General features: G+C 39.0%; 1 protein-coding gene across 2 annotated transcripts in view; it reads right to left on the bottom strand.

The window, feature by feature from the left end:
• The window catches only part of LOC129774711 (uncharacterized), a 224388-nt gene that overhangs the window by 56191 nt on the left and 150097 nt on the right, over window positions 1-18100 (bottom strand). For both annotated transcript variants that reach the window (XM_055778592.1, XM_055778593.1), the window contains exons 6-7: window positions 9804-10048; window positions 2905-2977 (exon numbers count right to left, since the gene is read on the bottom strand). In XM_055778592.1, coding sequence (XP_055634567.1) covers window positions 2905-2977; window positions 9804-10048 — 318 coding nt within the window. The remainder of the gene's footprint in view (window positions 1-2904; window positions 2978-9803; window positions 10049-18100) is intronic.

The following is an 18100-nucleotide window of genomic DNA, read 5'->3' as shown; positions in this document are numbered from 1 at the left end:
ATCTGATTATAAGCGAAAGCTGAAGATATAATTCCTAAAAATTAAATTTTTACAGCGTTTTTTCCGTGATGCAATTTGATGTGACACACCCTTTAACAGGATCATAGTAAGAAACGCAGATAAAAAAGCAAAATTTTTATCAATTTTGAAAAAGTCACATCGCTTCACCCTAAGAAGTCAAACGGGGGAGAAAGCTTCTGAACAAATCGTATCGTGATTTCTCAAATATTTCACATACAGTTAACCCTTTGCTGTTGGAAAATGTCGCTCTTGAAGATCTGAGCAATTATAGCCATGCTGTATTCAAAAACCTGCCGTACAAAATCTGTAGTCGGTGTGTGAGTATTAAAAATATACAGAATTTATTGAAATTGGTTTGTTGTTTAAAACTATTTACAATGAGGTATTCGAGGGTTGCTGCTGTGAAGTCACCGATTTCTACCACTATTTGAAATTATCTCCACTATGACGACGTCGACCGCAAAGAGTTGAAACCGAGAGGCGGAGGGTATACATGATAGGATTGGGAGATCTACACTGCGTTTCATAACTATAGAACCACTCCATTTTTCTGAGTTTCCAGAGATATGTAAGAAGTCAGTTGAATCGAAGTATGTAGCGCAGGATATATGCTGCGCCATGGTGTTGTGTATCTCGTTCTACGCAGAGGTTCCACTCTGCTCGTTAAAGCCCTTCAAACCTTTTATTCTGCTTGTAAACTGCATCTACTATTCAAACAATCACTCTTCATAAGTTCTTGATATGGTTTTGATCTGGTAAACACGCTGACCAGTCCAGAATCTTAAGTCCCTATTCATTAAAACATGCCATGACCTTGCGGATTTCATGAGTTGATGCCAAATCACATTGTTGTAGATGCAAAACCAGCAGTAAATGATTGTGAAGTAAATAATATTTTGTTCTACCGTTGTGCTGAACTTAATCATTCAAAGCGATACGGAGCCACTTCTATCCAACCGAATAAAAACAGAAATCATAAAACACCAAACGATTGCATTTCTGACCGTGCATTCGTGTTGATGGTAAGTCATCTAAACTAGCCCTTTTTGGGAACATTCTCCCCAAACCATAAAAATCTTATCTCCCAAGCTGCGGATCCAAAAAACTAATTTGGAAGCTAATCCCATCGGTTTTAATTTTAAGGAGAACTTATCTGATAAAAATAAATTTAACTTGAATAGAATTTCTTCATACTGAACGAACTTACGGAACGTGTCATGTAATTTTTCAACTCATAACTTTGCAGGTGGCAGTTTCATGGTTTGAGGAAAATATTTTCAAAAGGCTTGGTTCAGATAGCTTTTCATCAACACGAATGCATAGTCAGAAGTACTTCAGAATCATTTGCTTATGATTTTGCATCAAAAACACCGTGATAATAGGGTAGTTTGGCATTAATTCTTAAAATCCGGAGGGTCGTGGCATGATTTAATGAATAAGGGCTTCATATTATGGATTGGTAAGTGTGTTTACCAGATCAAACCCCTGTCAAGAACTTATGAGGATTGATCGTACGGATAGTAGATGCAGTTTACAAGCAGTTTGAGTGATTTGAAGAGCTTAAACGAGCAGTATCCTTTGCGTAGAAAGAGATACACACTACAACGAGGCGCAGTTTGGATTGAGAACTAAAGATGGCCTATGAATTAGAAATTTATTGTAATTCATGTGGAATTGACGTTAGTTTTGTAAAGGGGTGAGAGTTTTTCCATCTGGTTCTAAAGTTATGAAACACTGAAATTTTTGTTTTTTGAATGTTTCGCGCCTGAACACAACAATAAATTTCAAATGGCCAGTCTTTTAAATGAAGAAAGTTGTTATAACCTACACTATATACTTCAATTGAACCGACTTCTTACATATCTCTGGACACTCAGAAAAGGTGAGTGGTTCTATAGTTGTGAAACGCAGTGTCTAGAAAAATATCGATCTTGACGGATCGAATTTCTCAATGGCGTAGGGACCGATTCACTGATAACATCGGTATCAGAGAATCGATTTGAAGGTTACAAACAATCTCGAGAGAAATAATGATAATAATGATAATAATGAAAAAATAATGTTTACCAGTGCATTCATCTTGTACCGTCATGGAATATATGTATAATTAAATATATTAAAAATTATTTTTAGAAATTCAACAACCGATAACTCCACTGTCCATGATCCCATAAAATCGAAAGCCTGGCATTCAGTCGAAATCTTGATAGCAGTCCCAGTTCTAAAAAAGAGCGCTTCAGTTGGACCTGATGTCAGCAACCAATTTCGACATTATTTTCACTGTCCGCCTGGTGAATGTGACCACTTGTTTTGTAATGACCAAACTTACAAAACTGCTTCTCTTAAATTTACGAACACTAGATTGACAACCTGGAAAGGGATCCAATTCATTCATTTATTCTTTGTTTTTAAGAGGCTTCACACTTCTTAGTTCATTCGCCTCTAAAACAGATCAAATGTTTATTTTATTGAATGTTAAATTTTTTTCAGATGGTTTTTGGAGAGATTGAAATCATTGTTCACTGATTTTTTTCTGTGTTCAAAAAAACGGAACTATCGGAAAGAAAAGATCGATTTTCGCGATTCTTTGGAGTAACAAGAATCGAATAGAAAAATTGGAAACCGAAGAGATAAAGATCGATCTTCTAAACATCGATCCACGATCACTCAATCCTAATCCATAAGCAACCTAAGAAGGCAACTGAGATAATATTTCTACAATAAATCGGACCGAGAAAATATATTTCGAGACTCCTCGGGCCAGAAACTCTGATATAATTGAATAAGATATTTCGAAAAGGAAAATGCATATAGTAAACCAAAAGATCTTTAACGACAATGGAAGCGTATGTATATAAAAAAAAACTGAAAAGTTCTACTCACATTTCATATCTAACTTAACAGCACTGGAAAGTGGAGGCACCACATGTCCGTTGCTGGCTTGGCACGTATATACCTGTAGAAATAAAAAAAGAATGTTACGGATTAAAATGGATTTCTATATGTTTCTTATAGACTTGGAAATTACTGAACCGATTGGCGATTGGAATTTTGGGGCCCCAGCCTTAGGACGGTTCTTATCATGGTTCAAGACCACTTCCCCCTCTGAGAGGGAGGGCTCGCATACAAATGAAACACAAATTTCTGCATAACTCATGAGCTTATCAAGGAAATGGAACCAAATTAGGCATGTAGAGGTTCTTGGGGCCAAGAAACCTGTAAATTAATTCTACCGATTATATGTTCTATTATTTATCGTGCGTACTTTTTCTTTAGAAAAGTTTAGAAAACCTTCTCTTCTAAAATCAATTGAACCGGTGATATATTCCTTATTCGACGCGCGATGCCATTGTTCAACCCCAACTGGGGCGACGGAGGATTATCTCTGGAAACCTAAGAGGGTAACCGAGAGAATTCTTCTAAAACTATTATATGTCCCTATTATAAACCTGAGAAGGTAACTTTTTTCGTTTTTGTTTCGTTTTTTCGTTATTGAGTCATTATTTTTTAAAAGTTAACTGATGGTTCGAAAAATCTATTTTTCTTCCTTTTCTAAGAATGACTTTTTTAAATTTATAACCTTCGAACTACTGAACCGATTCAGATGATCGATATGTCAAATTGAAACTTTTTTCAGAAAATATCGCGCTTGCGAAAAAAAATGGATATTACTTTCGTAATTATTGATTGTATTTGTTTTTTTTTTGTATTTTACTCGGTGACTTTCAACACTTTTGGCTGGTTCGTCACTTGTACCTTCCATCTCGGAAGAATATCGGAAGTGAGAATTGAACTCGTGACCCTTAGCGTGTGAAGTATGGATGTTACCGCTACGCCAGATCGCCACCGCGGTTAAAGATAAAGGGCGCTATATGTTTTATATTTTTCTTGATAGCTGAGGTTTTTTCCATAACATATCCCAAAATCAGAGAAATGATTTTTTTTCGTTTATGAGTTACTTTTTACAAAATCAACATGTTTTCAGTCTTCGTACAATATTCCTATGCGACTAGACTTTGCGACAAGAATCCATTTTTTCCGCAAGATTCATATTTTTTTCAAAGACGACTAGCTTATTGGCTTCAATTTAATATGTCGATCATCTAAATCGATCCAATAGTCCAATTTTTGAAAAAAAATACTTTTGGATTAAAAAAGGAAAAAATGATTTTTTGGACTATTAAAACATAGGTTAACTTAGAAAAATCATAACTCAAAAACGAAAAAAGTGCTTCTCTGATTTTTGGATATGTTATGTTGAAAAATATCAGATTCCAAGGAAAAATATAAAAATATAGTGTTCTCTATTTTTAACCGAGTAAACTATAGAAAACAAATACAAACAATAATTACGAAAATAAAATTTAATCGAAAAAGAATAGTACTATGAAGGAATATGCTCCCGTGGCCGAGTGGTTAGTGTCACACCTAACATGCCGAGGGTTCGGGTTCGATTCCCGTTCTGGTCGGGGGATGTTTTCATCAAGAGATTTCCTCCGACTTGCACTGTGGTCACGCGTATTGTAGAGCTTGCCACTCAAGACGCATTCAAGGCGTGTTATTTGGCATAGAAAAATCTCAACTAAGTACTATTAAAAATGACGCAAGTAATACTACGTTGAGACGGCAAAGTTCCTCTAGGAACGCTAGTGCCATTTAAGAAGAAGAAGATGAAGGAATATGGGAAAATTCGGAAAATTGAATTCCCATGTTTTACAACTAACGAACTCGTCTTAGGAGTTGGCAGTACCATCTCAGATAGCAGTTGTGGGTGTAAAGACATGGGTCATTTAAGCAACTTTGCATACTTGAAATATTCGAAAAAGTATTATACTTGGAGAAATTAGAGAATTATAGAAAAAATATTCTCAAATTTTTACAAAAATTTATAACTCAAAAACTATGACACCTACAAAATTCTGGTCAAGAAATCTAAAAATTTTTCTTTTAATTTTGCTGAGAAAAAAATATTTCAAATATTAAAACTCATTTTTCTCAAAAATGTGTTTTTCAAAATCCTCAAAAACGGACATCGAAATATGAGCACATATCCATTTTCTTACAACAACTTTTTCATGTTTTCTTTCTTCTCTAATCCTAATTTTGTTTAAAGTCAAGATAGCTATATAGTGTATTCGATGAAATTTTAGATCTTATTAAAATATGAACTTTTGTCGAAGACGTCAAATTTCTGTCTTTCATAGTTTCTGGAATATAAGGCATTTTTATATGAATACTTTTGAAAAAATAATGTTTCACTCGTATCATTTTTGTGTGTAAATTCTCGCGTTTAATGTCAAGGGCACGATATGTCTCTAAATAGAAAAAAAAGTTTTCAGAACATGTAAATCGCGATAATTTATTCCTAAAAACGTTACGAATTCAACTTTAATAGTACTTTTTAAAGAAAACATGAAAAAGTTGTTATCAGAAAAACTTTTTCCCTGTGGAAATGCCAATCTTTCGATATATGGACGACTCGTTGGAAATTGTAAGGGCTATTTATATCTATTTTGTCAAAATAAAAAAAAATTGTTTTCGAAAAAAATGAATTTTAATTTTCAAAATGTTTTTGAACGATTTTTTTTTCAAAAAATTGTTTGATAAATTATGAACTCTCAATAATTTCCTACATTTTATTCTTGAACCATCATTTTGTAGATCGTTTATTTTTTAAATGAGATTTTTCTAAAAAAGATGAAAAGAAAATTAAAATTTCAAAATAATTCTCGCGTGAAAACTTTTAGATTTACAAAAATTTTGTCAAAGAATAAAATACAGGAAATAATTTATGTTTTTATTAAAAACTATCGAACAAAGTTTTGAGAAAAAAAATCATTTAAAAAAAATATTTTAAAAATTCAAATTCGTTTTTCTCGAAAACATGCTTCTTTAAAATTCTGATAAAATAGATACGAATGGCCCATACAATTTCTGACAAGTCACCCATACATCGGAAGATGGGCACTTTTACAGGGGAAAAGTTTTCCGACTAACAACTTTTTCATGTTTTTTTTTCGAAAAATTACTATTAACGTTTAATTCGTGACATTTTTATTTTTATGTAAAACACAAGCTGTGGCACAGTAAGGTTGCATGGTTGAGTTGAATTTTTAATTTTTTTATGTTGCAACAACAATCCAAGATGTGCTTGGTTGTTTTGTATAGAGAGAGAGATAGATAAGGGAAATCGATCAATTTTAAATCTCTTCGAAACACAATTTCAGTTCATGATTTCGTTGAACATGTGAAAAAAAGATGTTTCCTTTACATAGAACACATATTCATTGCTGAATTGTCGATTTTCATTAGAAGCTCAATTCCAGAAACGCACCCTGGTCATAAATCATTTTTTCACAATTTTCCAATTCTTTTATGCCGTAACAACACTCCTTGAAGTGGGTTGTATATTGTGTCCAACTTTGAGCTCAATCGGTTCCGTACTTTTCGAGTTTTTGACGCGTACACAAACGAACAGAACATTTTTATATATATAGAGATTGCGATTTACATGCTCTGCTATCTTTTTTCGATTCAGAAACATACCAAACGCAAGAATTTATACACAAAAATGTTAGGAGTAGAACATTATTTTTTCAGGAGTCTTCATACGAAAATGCCTTATATTCCAAAAACATTAAAGACAGAAAGCTGAAGTTTTCGGCGAACTTTCTAAAATATCAAACTAAGATCTAAAACTTTGTCGAATACACTATATGAATATCTAATAATTTAATATATAAAATTGGTTTAAATAATAATTTAAACAAAATTGGGATGAGATGATTTTTTTTCAAAGAATACATGAAAAAGTTGTTGTTAGAAAAACTATTTCCTTCTAAAAGTGCTCATTTACCGAAGTATATAACTTTTTTGAGAATTAAAAAAAATACGTTTTTGGGGAGAATGAGTATTAATTTTTGAATTAATTTTTTTCTCAGCAATTTTCTTTAATGAATATGTTTGTTTTTTTGTTTTTGAAATTTAAAACAGTGATCGGTTTACCCAAAAGTTGAAGCTTTGGTTTTGCTGGTTTATGCTTCCTAGAAAAAACCACCTTTTTTTTGCAAAAAACAAGAAAAAATGTTTTGGCCATTTTCAAAAAATTGTCTACTTTTTTTAATATTTCAAACATGCAAGTTTGCTTAAATGTCTCATTCGGTAATAACCACAACGTTACACTAGTATCTGAGATGGCACTGCCAACGGTCAGTCGAGTTGACATGAAATTCGTCAACTACATCGTGACAAACGTTGTTAGTCCATCTTTGTTCGAAAGTGGAAATGGATTTTAAGGTGAAAAACGTACTCCTATATCTTCTACCTATTATGTATCGCTAAATGTGTAGGTAAGCGCAAAACTTGGGGAAGGGATCGTCCGATTTGAGCTGTCTTTATTTCATTATATTTTCCGTATCAAACATGTATTCCATGTAACGGAGAAAAATGTTATTTGCAAGTGGTTGAAGAATCTTTAACGAAAATTGTGTCTGAACATAGTTTTATATTATAATGACGAATTTTGGTAGAAGTATGTACTAGGAAATTGGAAAAGGAACAATTAGAAGATGAATCAATGAAGAGTTCTGCTATTGGACCCACGAACGTTTGCTTAGTAAGAAAACGTGAATGTTTGAAAGTACTCACATCAAAAAAATCATTTCTGACCGGAACGAAGTTCGCTGGGACAACCACTTGCTTCTAATTTTCTCAATATTTTATTTTCGGACATAACCAAGAACATGGTTTAGTGCGAAAACGAAAAGTAGCGAATAATTTAAAGCAGCTTTAAGAGCAAAGATTTTTTTTTTCAATATAAACCGTGACAGAAACCACATCCCAACCCCCGAAAATATCCTGCAGAGAACCCTTCCCTTGCTAGCTGCAGTAATTATCTCACCAAAAACCAAAGGGAGCGAAGTCACTAAAAGAGCTATAATTGGAAGGAAAATAAATGAGGCGAACGAGGAAAAGGAATTACTTGCGGAAGTGAGCCTCCAAACGACAGCCGGGCGCGTTCGCTTGTCCGTCCCGGGACCGGTAGGACGCCATTTATTCACCATTTCCGAGCGGAAGTACGCGAAAATCGCTGATTTATGGAACCCTCATTCGTTTTTTGTTTGTGCAGTGAAAAGTGACCGCCGGGGAATTCACCCATATTTCAGATAAGTTATTTTAGGGATGTCTCAGCTTTAACTTCGTTCGCTGTGGCCGGTGGTAAATGTTAATAAGGATTGTGGTTTCTGTTTTACGCAGACACGTAATACAATAAACCTGTTTTGGAAAATAATGAAATTTCGTCCGAATGTATCTTGTTTGTGGGTTTCTTGTTCGCTCACGGGATATCGTGCTGGATGAAAAACAACCTCAAACCACGGGCTAACAGAGAAAACATTGCCTAGGTCTAGGACCACATTTCTCAAATTACTCGTGAGGGGATACAATCAAACAACACTTTCCCACACCGGCAACCAAAGCGCACGCAATGGTAAAGGAAAAATTTATTTCGTTCATAAAGTGTCTTGATAGCGAATGCTTGAATGCGATCAGCGTGAATTACAGATTCACGCAACCCCGGCGAATGTAATGGCGAATGAAAAAAACAGTTGGGTAAAGTCGTATTATATTTTCTACTTCCCTCACAGTAGCGTATATTAATCAAGTTCTGATCAACCTCCGAGAACACCAAGGGCACAGTATTTTTCTTTCGCAAAAAAAGACTTGATTAGCATAAAGTTGATTATTGTGAATGGAATGTCACAAATAGGCGAAACTCCTAATAAAATTCTATTTTATCTCTGTGTTACATCTCTTCCTTTAAATCGAAAGAAAGCGATCTTATGTATCTTGTCCCAATAAACTTTGAATTAGCTAATACAGCTCGTTTCATCTTATCAAATGTTAAATGGCGTGTCAACAATGACTACCATTGGCTGTGCCTCGGACACATTTTGGCCGCCTAGCCTGGCCTGGCAAACGATATGGCTCTCGCTTGGGTTTGAAGAGGGAAGCAGAAAATTAACATAAAGTGTATTCACCGTCGGTGAACATCCCGATTCTATTTACGTTTTTATTGCCTTCTCTCCGCTTGACTTGCACTTCCACCGTTCTACCGATTCCGAAGCCGATTTGATTGATTGTGATTTATTTTTCCTTCGAGGGTCCGGGAAGCACTTGCTTCCAGGATGTGAACGAAAACATTCGATCGAAACGTGGGGATTGGACGGTTCCGTTCAACATTATCGAATTAAAACATGATTTCAGACACGACGTTTTTCACACTCTTGGTAAACGCGCCGTAATATTTGCTTCCTGGTATTCCTATGCTTCAGCTTCTCAGCTGGCAGAGATTTATTCCCTTCCTTTCCTCCCTTTCCACAAGCTGGTTCCACGATTGAATTGAAGACGTGTAAATGTCTATAGATTTTCATTCTATACCCACTCCGCTTCCTGCAATCGGATTACAACTAAATCCTGGGACAAGTTTCGGTTTTTTACGCGGTAATCGTTCACACAGTGAGGGAAGACTTGATTGGGGCTATTTGTTGTTGCTACTTTGTGGCGGATTTTTATTTATTGACCGCGAGGTAGTAATCCGTTTATTGGCTGCACCACAAATTTTCTTCACTCGTTCCTTCAATCGTTGTCATTAGTTTTTTTACGACTTCTCTTGATCGATAAGTACGGTTCACCGGTGGCGTTTTATTACACCTCCGGTGGTGGTGTTTTTCTTTAATCTGATTTGATTGTTCAAAGCAACTCTGTTCGTAGACAGTACTCACCGAGTGTAGATCACTGCGACTCAGCTTCTCCAGGTAGAGGACGTTTTTCACCGTCCCATCCGGGAGGATCAGAAAGGAGTCGTCCAGCAGGGCATGCTCCCGCCACCAGGTTACCTTGGGCGTTGGGATTCCCCCGCTGGACACGCACGTCAGGTTGATGTCGGTGTTCTCCTGGTACGGACCTACGATGTTGTTCTGGATGGCTGCGCCCATCTCGTCCAGGATGGCCAGCTTCGAGGGGGGCACTGTGGAGGAAGAATTAGGTTTTAGTTGGAAATCGACACACAAAAAAAGTAAGATAATATGGTAATAATATTTAATTTTTTATCTCCATGAACAAAAAATAAAGTCTTTTTCGAAAACGAAGAGTTGTAAGAAAATTTTAATAGAAGCAAAAAAAAACTTGTTTTTTCAAGTATTTTTTTTTTATAGTAGCAACCCTAAAGAGTTTAACTTATTGAAAATATTCGCGGGGTTGAATCCGAGACACGACCGTTTAGGACGTAGGACTAGGCAATCTATTTTTTTAATTTGTTGGTTTATTATTTCTGATATCATTTGCGAATACGTCGAAATTCTATAAATAACTCTTTAGTAAAAAGTTCCGGGGACCCAGAAAAGATGTGATTTTGTAGAATCATTTCCAGAAGCAACGATTCTTTCTTGCCTTTGCGAGAACAATACACTAATTGGTCAAATGTCGCAATTTGCTTCTTTAAAGCAATGCACGCATTGTACTGAGTATTTAAAGAGAGGCATCTTCCGTGCATCGTCATTCAATAAGCATCAAACACGCACACAGATGCACACAGTTGCAGCGATAAAAATGAAACATCGAAACACACTTCAAGTGAAATATTCGCTAGCGTTCACAGCTCGATGGGGAACATAAAACACAAAACGAGCAGAATAAGCGATCTTTGTTGTTTCGGGCACAGAAAGATTCTAAGAATTCCTCAGAGGAGATGCAATACTTATGGGCAGCGTTGCCAATGTTCCTGTTTAAACTGGATTCTTCCAGTTTTTTTCCTTGATCCAGTCAAACAGTTAAACCCTAAAATCTTCCAGTTTTTAAAATATTATCCAGTTTTATCCATTTTTTTTTATATGTGCGCTTCAGTTTTACTAATTTTATGTAAAATAAATTCACAATGCATAAATACGAGGGTCACTATTTATATTTCGGGAATTGGCAACACTGATGTCATGTGGGTCCATCTGACGGTTCCATCGTAAAGTTTGACATTTTTGACGATATACGTACTCAGAACATTTTGTCATACGGTAAGCGGTAATGAATTAGAGAGACTTTAAACTCTGAGAGTTCATTCGTCTCTCATTTTGTCATACGGACGCTATTTGTTTATTTTATATTTAGTTGAAAGCATTCCTCAATCGATAGTTGAAAGAGCCGGACGCTTATTGTTCGCGTCTCTGCTACAAATCGAAGCTGGTGAAGTTTGTTTTTCCCCCTCCGCCAAAGTGCCTTTGGTTTTTTTTTCTTTGACCGTTCGTGGCAAGATAAGTGCCGTTAATACCCGGAACAGCGAGGAAGCAGCACCTCTCCGGCAACGCCGGACCGGCGATCTGTGAATTGGTTCCAGCGGCATCGATTTCATCATAGAGAAGTATAATCAACAACAACTTTTGCCGTCACGCTATTGTGTTTACCTCGTAGCGTGCGGCGTTGTATAGCTTCGAATAGGGGTGTTCAAGGTTGTTCGGACACCGCAAATTAGTATTGTGTTTTTTTTTGGAAGATTTTTTTTTTTGAGATATATATATTTATATTTTTTTCTTAAATTTAAGTTAATTATTAGTCTAAGTTAGTTTTAAGTTGAGTTTTTGAGCGCGCGTTCGTGTGTGTGTGTGTTTTTTTTTCATAGACGGTTGCGCACCGTTTGCGCAACCGTTATGACATCTACCGATGCCATTGTTGCGCGGACGCGCTATTATCAATCGACCTCAAAGGGACCATGGGTTGTTTTCTTTCGGCCCAAGGGAAAATCGTTGAGAACTCTCGTCTCGATACATAAAGAGAGACCGGATAAACTGCGTGTAGAAGCACTGACTTTTTATGTGGCCAACAAGATTGTTGACCACGAAGTTTTTAACAGGGAATATCACATCTACATCCCTTCTCGAGAGGTGGAGATAGAAGGCGTAGTAACCGACGCGAGTCTGAGTGTCGATGAATTGAAAAAAGCTTCGGGTTCTTTCAAAAACTCGATGATAGGTGATCTTGTAAAGATCCTGGATGTTAGAAACCTGCATTCAGCATCTTTGGAAGAAAACAAAACAGTTTATAAGCCCACGCACTCTTTTCGGATTACTTTCGCAGGTTCTGTTCTCCCAAACTATGTGAAAGTAGAAAATATTTTTTTCCCAGTGCGCCTGTTTGTACCACGGGTTTATAATTGTACCAACTGTAAAAAGTTGGGACACTCGTTTAGCCACTGCGGCAACAAATTTCGTTGCGGTAAATGTGGCGAGAAACATAGTGAGGATTCTTGCACACAAACAGTGGAAAAATGTATCCACTGTGGCGAGAATCCTTACCCTCTACAGGAGTGCCCGAGGTACAAACAGCACTCCGATAAAGTGAAGCGTTCTATCGCTGGACGCTCCAAGCGGACTTATGCTGAAATGCTAAAGACCGCATCAGCCGCTCAAGATGAAAACCAATTTTCGGTTTTGTCATCTCAAGAATCGGACTCTGATTCTGATGAGGGTCATACTACGGCTGCACCAGAATCTTCAATAAAGGATGAATCATCAAAAAGAAAGCTCTCTTCACCAACGGTGCACCGTAAGGAACCTAAAGTGACCCTCGGAAGATTGTCTAATTCCAAGGGTAATAGTAATAAAAAAACGAATCCGAAGGCTCCTTCTCAGCCAGTTCCTGGTTGCAGCAAGGACTTTACGTCATTACCCAGAGAAGAGAGAAATAAAAACGCTGCTCCTCGAACTTCTCGTAGAAAATTCGCGTCTAATCGAGGATTGATAGCTTTTTCGGACATTGTGGACTTCATACTAAAAACGTTAAAAATTCAAGACCCCCTCAGAAGCTTTATTTCTGCCTTGGTTCCATCTTTAAAGTCTTATCTTAAGCAATTGACTGCTTCATGGCCCCTCCTTGCATCAATCATATCATTCGAGGGATAATTCCCCTAGCGTGGTAGAAGATATGATCAATGTGCTACAATGGAACTGCCGTAGTCTAGTGCCAAAACTAGATTCGTTCAAATTTTTACTTCAAAATTATGATTGTGATATATTTGCCCTCTCTGAAACATGGCTTTCTTCTGACACTGAACTCAACTTCCACGATTTTAACATTATTCGCCTGGATAGAAATGATTCTTATGGAGGAGTACTTTTGGGGATCAATCTCTCTTTCTATAAAATTCCTCTACTCTTTCTATAAAATTCCTCTCCCAGCTCTATCAGACGTCGAAATTGTCGCGTGTCAAATAACTGCAAAGAATAAAGAACTTTGCATAGCTTCAGTATACGTTCCTCCAAATACTAACATTAGCCGTAGTCATCTTTGGAATCTAGTCTCGATTCTCTCATCCCCAGTTCTAATTCTGGGTGATATGAACACTCATGGTACTGGGTGGGGTGATCCTTATGATGACGCCAGAGCGGCTATTTTTTACGACTTATGTGACGATTTTAACTTGACTATCTTGAACACTGGTGAAGCGACACGAATTCCAAAACCTCCGGCTCGAGAAAGTCGTCTCGACCTTTCTTTTTGCTCAAGCTCGTTATCAATAGATTGTCAGTGGAAGGTCATCAATGATCCCCATGGTAGCGATCACTTGCCAATCAGTATATCAATCAAGTGTAGCCCGCAATCCACTGAACCATCTCGAGTTCCATTTGATCAAACAAGGAACATCGACTGGCAAAAATTTGCAACGGCGGTAACAATCGGTGTCGAATCAATAGATATACTTCCACCATTGGAAGAATATCGATTCTTTGTCGATTTGATGTATAAAAGCTCACTGGAAGCACAAAAAAGAAAAGTTCCAAGTGCTCCGTTTAAAAGAAAACCAGCCACTCCTGGCTGGGACGATGAATGCACAAAATTGTATTTGAAAAAATCTGATGCTTTCAAAGCTTTTCGTAGACATGGAACATCCACACACTTCGAGGAATATTCAAAGCTTGAAATACAGCTGAAACAATTAATTAAAGCAAAAAAACGTGGTTACTGGCGCAATTTCATTGAAGGTCTTTCTCGTGAAACCTCAATACGTACCTTGTGGAGGGTAGCTCGCAACATGCGTAACCGCTCATCTACCAACGAGAGTGAAGAATACTCCAACCGATGGATATTCGATTTCGCGAAAAAGGTCTGTCCAGACTCAGTTCCAGCCCAACATACTCTTCGAGAAACGTCTCCGAGCAGTGGACCTCTGGACGGGCCATTCTCAATGCTGGAATTTTCTATGGCTCTTCTTTCATCGAACAACTCTTCACCCGGAAGCGATATGATTAAATTCGTTATTCTAAAAAATCTTCCCGGTATCGCGAAAAGACGCTTGCTAGACTTATTCAATACCCTACTAGAAAACAACATTGTGTCACCCGAATGGAGACAGGTCAAAGTAATAGCAATTCAAAAGCCTGGCAAACCAGCGTCTGACCATAACTCATACCGTCCGATTGCTATGCTCTCGTGCATTAGAAAATTGTTGGAGAAAATGATCCTTCGAAGACTCGATCAATGGATCGAGACAAATAATTTGCTATCAAGTACACAATTTGGGTTTCGCAAGAGCAAAGGAACAAACGATTGTCTAGCGTTGCTTTCTACAGATATTCAACTGGCCTTTGCGCACAAGGAGCAATTGGCTTCAGTATTCTTGGATATTAAGGGAGCTTTTGATTCGGTTACCATAGAAATTCTGTCAGACAATCTGGACAGATGTGGACTTCCTGGAATTTTGAATAACTTTTTGTACAATTTGTTGTCAGAAAAGCGAATGAACTTCACCCTTGGACAACTGACAACTTCCAGAAATAGTTATATGGGTCTACCCCAAGGCTCATGTCTGAACCCCCTTCTTTATAATTTTTATGTGAAAGATATTGACAGTTGTTTGGCAGAACAATGCACGCTTAGACAGCTTGCAGATGATGGTGTGGTTTCCGTCAGAGGTCTCCATGCCGAAAATTTGCAAAGACCATTGACCATATTTGTCTTCCATCGTTTACTCCAGACCGTGCTCACTTCACCATCAGCAGTTCCTCAATTGAATACGATCTGTCGATGAAGCAAGAAATACTTGGAATCTCAGATCAGCTTCGATCAACTCACATTCCCCGTATTTTTAACCGAAAGTACTCAAAAGTCAATTGCATGAAAAGATACTTCACTGATGGGTCTCGCCTCAATGGATCCACTGGCTTCGGTGTTTTCAATGAAAGTTCGAGCGCCTTCCGTAAACTGCAGGAACCTTGTTCCGTTTATGTTGCTGAGCTGGCAGCAATCGACTTCGCATTGGGGATGATCTCCAACAAGCCTGCAGACCATTACTTCATTTTCTCGGATAGTCTCAGTTCGCTTGAGGCTCTCCAGTCGATGAAAACTAGTAGGCACCCATCTTATTTCCTCACAAAAGTGAGACAGCAGATGAGTGCACTGATCGAAAGATCTTATAAGTTAACCTTTGTTTGGGTCCCCTCTCATTGCTCAATTCCTGGCAATGAGAAGGCGGACACTCTAGCAAAGGTGGGTGCCCAGGAAGGCGAATTGTTTGATAGACAGATTTCATACGATGAATTTTTCCAATTACTGCGTCAGAGTTCCCTCTTGAGTTGGCAAACCGATTGGGACACTGGAAGTCTTGGGCGGTGGTTATATTCAATTATTCCAAATGTTTCTTCGAGAGCGTGGTTCAAAGGTTTGGACGTACGTCGTGACTTCATTCGTGTAATGAGTAGACTTATGTCCAACCACTACTCGCTAGATGTGCACCTCCACAGAATAAATCTTGTTCAAAACAATGTCTGTCGGTGTGGAAACGGTTACGATGACATCGATCACGCAGTTTGGCAATGTACGGATAATTACGCAGCCAGAGAGTACCTTTTGAATGCCCTTGAGGTCCAAGGAAGACAACCCTATGTTCCTGTTAGAGACGTGTTGGGAACTCGCGACATCTGCTATATGCAGTTGATCTATATGTTTGTGAAACGGTCTAGTATAAGAATTTAATGCTTTTGTGTTTTTTTTTCTTTTTCGTTATTAGTTTGTTTGTCTTGTCCCCTCATCTCACCGTCGCCCACCCTCGACAGCTAGTCGAACACTAGATGCTATCCCTGGTCATTATGCACAATGCTACAGTGCGTGCGGCATCGCCGTGGAGTTGCCGGCCTAGAATAGCTCTTCGGGTCTTGGTCCCTGTCCCTGTCGTATGAGGCGACTTATCGGGTGACAACGCGAGTAAGGGCGCGGTAAAGCCTATTGGAGATTGCACGGGGGAAATACCGTGTACAGGAGCAACGCAAGGAGTGCCAAGCACATCAGGATCGACGCCAGTAAGATCCTGATTACGACATACTGGTTACGACATGGAAAATGGACACGTTACGGAAACGATTTCAACACGACGCTGAAGGCTGACAGTCGTACTATCCTGTTCCCTGAGTAAGGAAGAGTGACACCTTCCTGAAACGGCGTGTGGGCTAATAGTGCGATTGCCCCCGTCCCGGTAATAACTTGGCAAGTCTTCGGGTACGTTCGATGCTCGTCTAGGCTCAGGCACTAGGTACTAGGCGTCAGATGTCACATTCCTGACTTGCGCTGATCTGGCTCTGAACACGGTCCCCATGAAGGACCGTGTCAACCCCTGCATGGCCTCACTGCTTGCATAGATAACCATGGGATCACTGATAGCGACTATGTACAACGAGCGGAGATAGCGGCCCGAAGTTGGGACCCAACAGACATGAATACCTTCGAACAATTCAACAGACGAAACGACGGGAATGAAGACACACCAACAGGAGAGGCGAGCGTGTTCGCAAGGAGCGGTAAGCTCCAGAGATCACCAATTCGCAACCAGACAGCCATAGCGAATCCTACAGGACACCAACAGGATCCACAACAAGGAGAGAGTAGCCTGATACAAGTGCTAACGCATAAAGCCAACACCACCACTTCTTTAGAAGGGCTGCAGGTCGGGAGGTCAAGCTTGATGGAGGTCAAGAAAAAAGTGAATGAACTCTACGAGTTCATTAAGGACAAAAACAATGTCCATACTAAGATAAAACATTTAGTCACAAGCATCAAATCGGCCGTTACGGCTGCTGACCGTGAACAGAAGGAGATGATCACGCGAGCAGAGGTTGTCGAAAAAGCACTCGCTGAAGCAAGGGTGAAGATGTCCGTCGAGATACAGGAGACGCCGAAGACGCCACGAAATCCACGATCGGACAAAAGGAAGAGGGATACCCCAGGGGATGAAGAAGACCTGAAGAAGGTTAAAAATGATAACCTGGGAAACAAAAAGGAAGGTGAAGGCAGTGGATGGCGCACTGTCGAAAAACAGACGGAGAAACGAAAGAAGAAAGAAGAAAAGAAGAAAGGGGTGCAGGAGACAAAAAAACCTAGGCCCCGACGCGAGCGTAGTAAGGGAGAGGCCCTGATCGTCGAGGTGAAGGAAGGAGTGACTTATGCATCACTCCTACGGAAAGTGAGGGACGATCCGGAGTTGAAAGAACTGGGAGAGAAGGTGGTGAAAACCAGGCGTACCCAGAAAGGAGAGATGCTCTTCGAGCTCAAGAGGGATCCGGCGGTCAAAAGTTCAGCCTTCAAGGAACTGGTTGCGAAGTCGCTCGGTGAGGAAGTGAAGGTGAGGGCTCTTTCCCAGGAATCAGTGGTCGAATGCAGAAATCTGGACGAAATCACGACAGACAAGGAGCTAAGGCGCGAGTTGATAGAACAGTGTAAGCTGGACAATACACCAATGACGATCCGTATGAGGAAGGCGTATGGTGGTACGCAGACGGCGTCGATACGGCTCTCAACAGTCGCAGCCAATAAGATGGTAGAAACGACCAAAATAAAAGTTGGCTGGTCGGTTTGCTCGCTGAAGATGGTGCCCCGGGTGACCAAGCGGATGGAGCGATGCTTCCAGTGCATGGGCTTTGGACATCAGGCAAGAAGCTGCACAGGCCCCGACAGGTCTGAACTGTGCAGGAGATGCGGTGAGAAAGGGCATGTTGCGAGAGACTGCACGAAGCAACCGAAATGCCTGCTCTGCAAACCAGAGAAC

This window comes from Toxorhynchites rutilus, chromosome 3 (assembly GCF_029784135.1).
Source record: "Toxorhynchites rutilus septentrionalis strain SRP chromosome 3, ASM2978413v1, whole genome shotgun sequence".
In the NCBI taxonomy this organism is placed as follows: Eukaryota; Metazoa; Arthropoda; class Insecta; order Diptera; family Culicidae; genus Toxorhynchites; species Toxorhynchites rutilus.
This window is presented reverse-complemented; position numbering and strand designations above follow the sequence as displayed.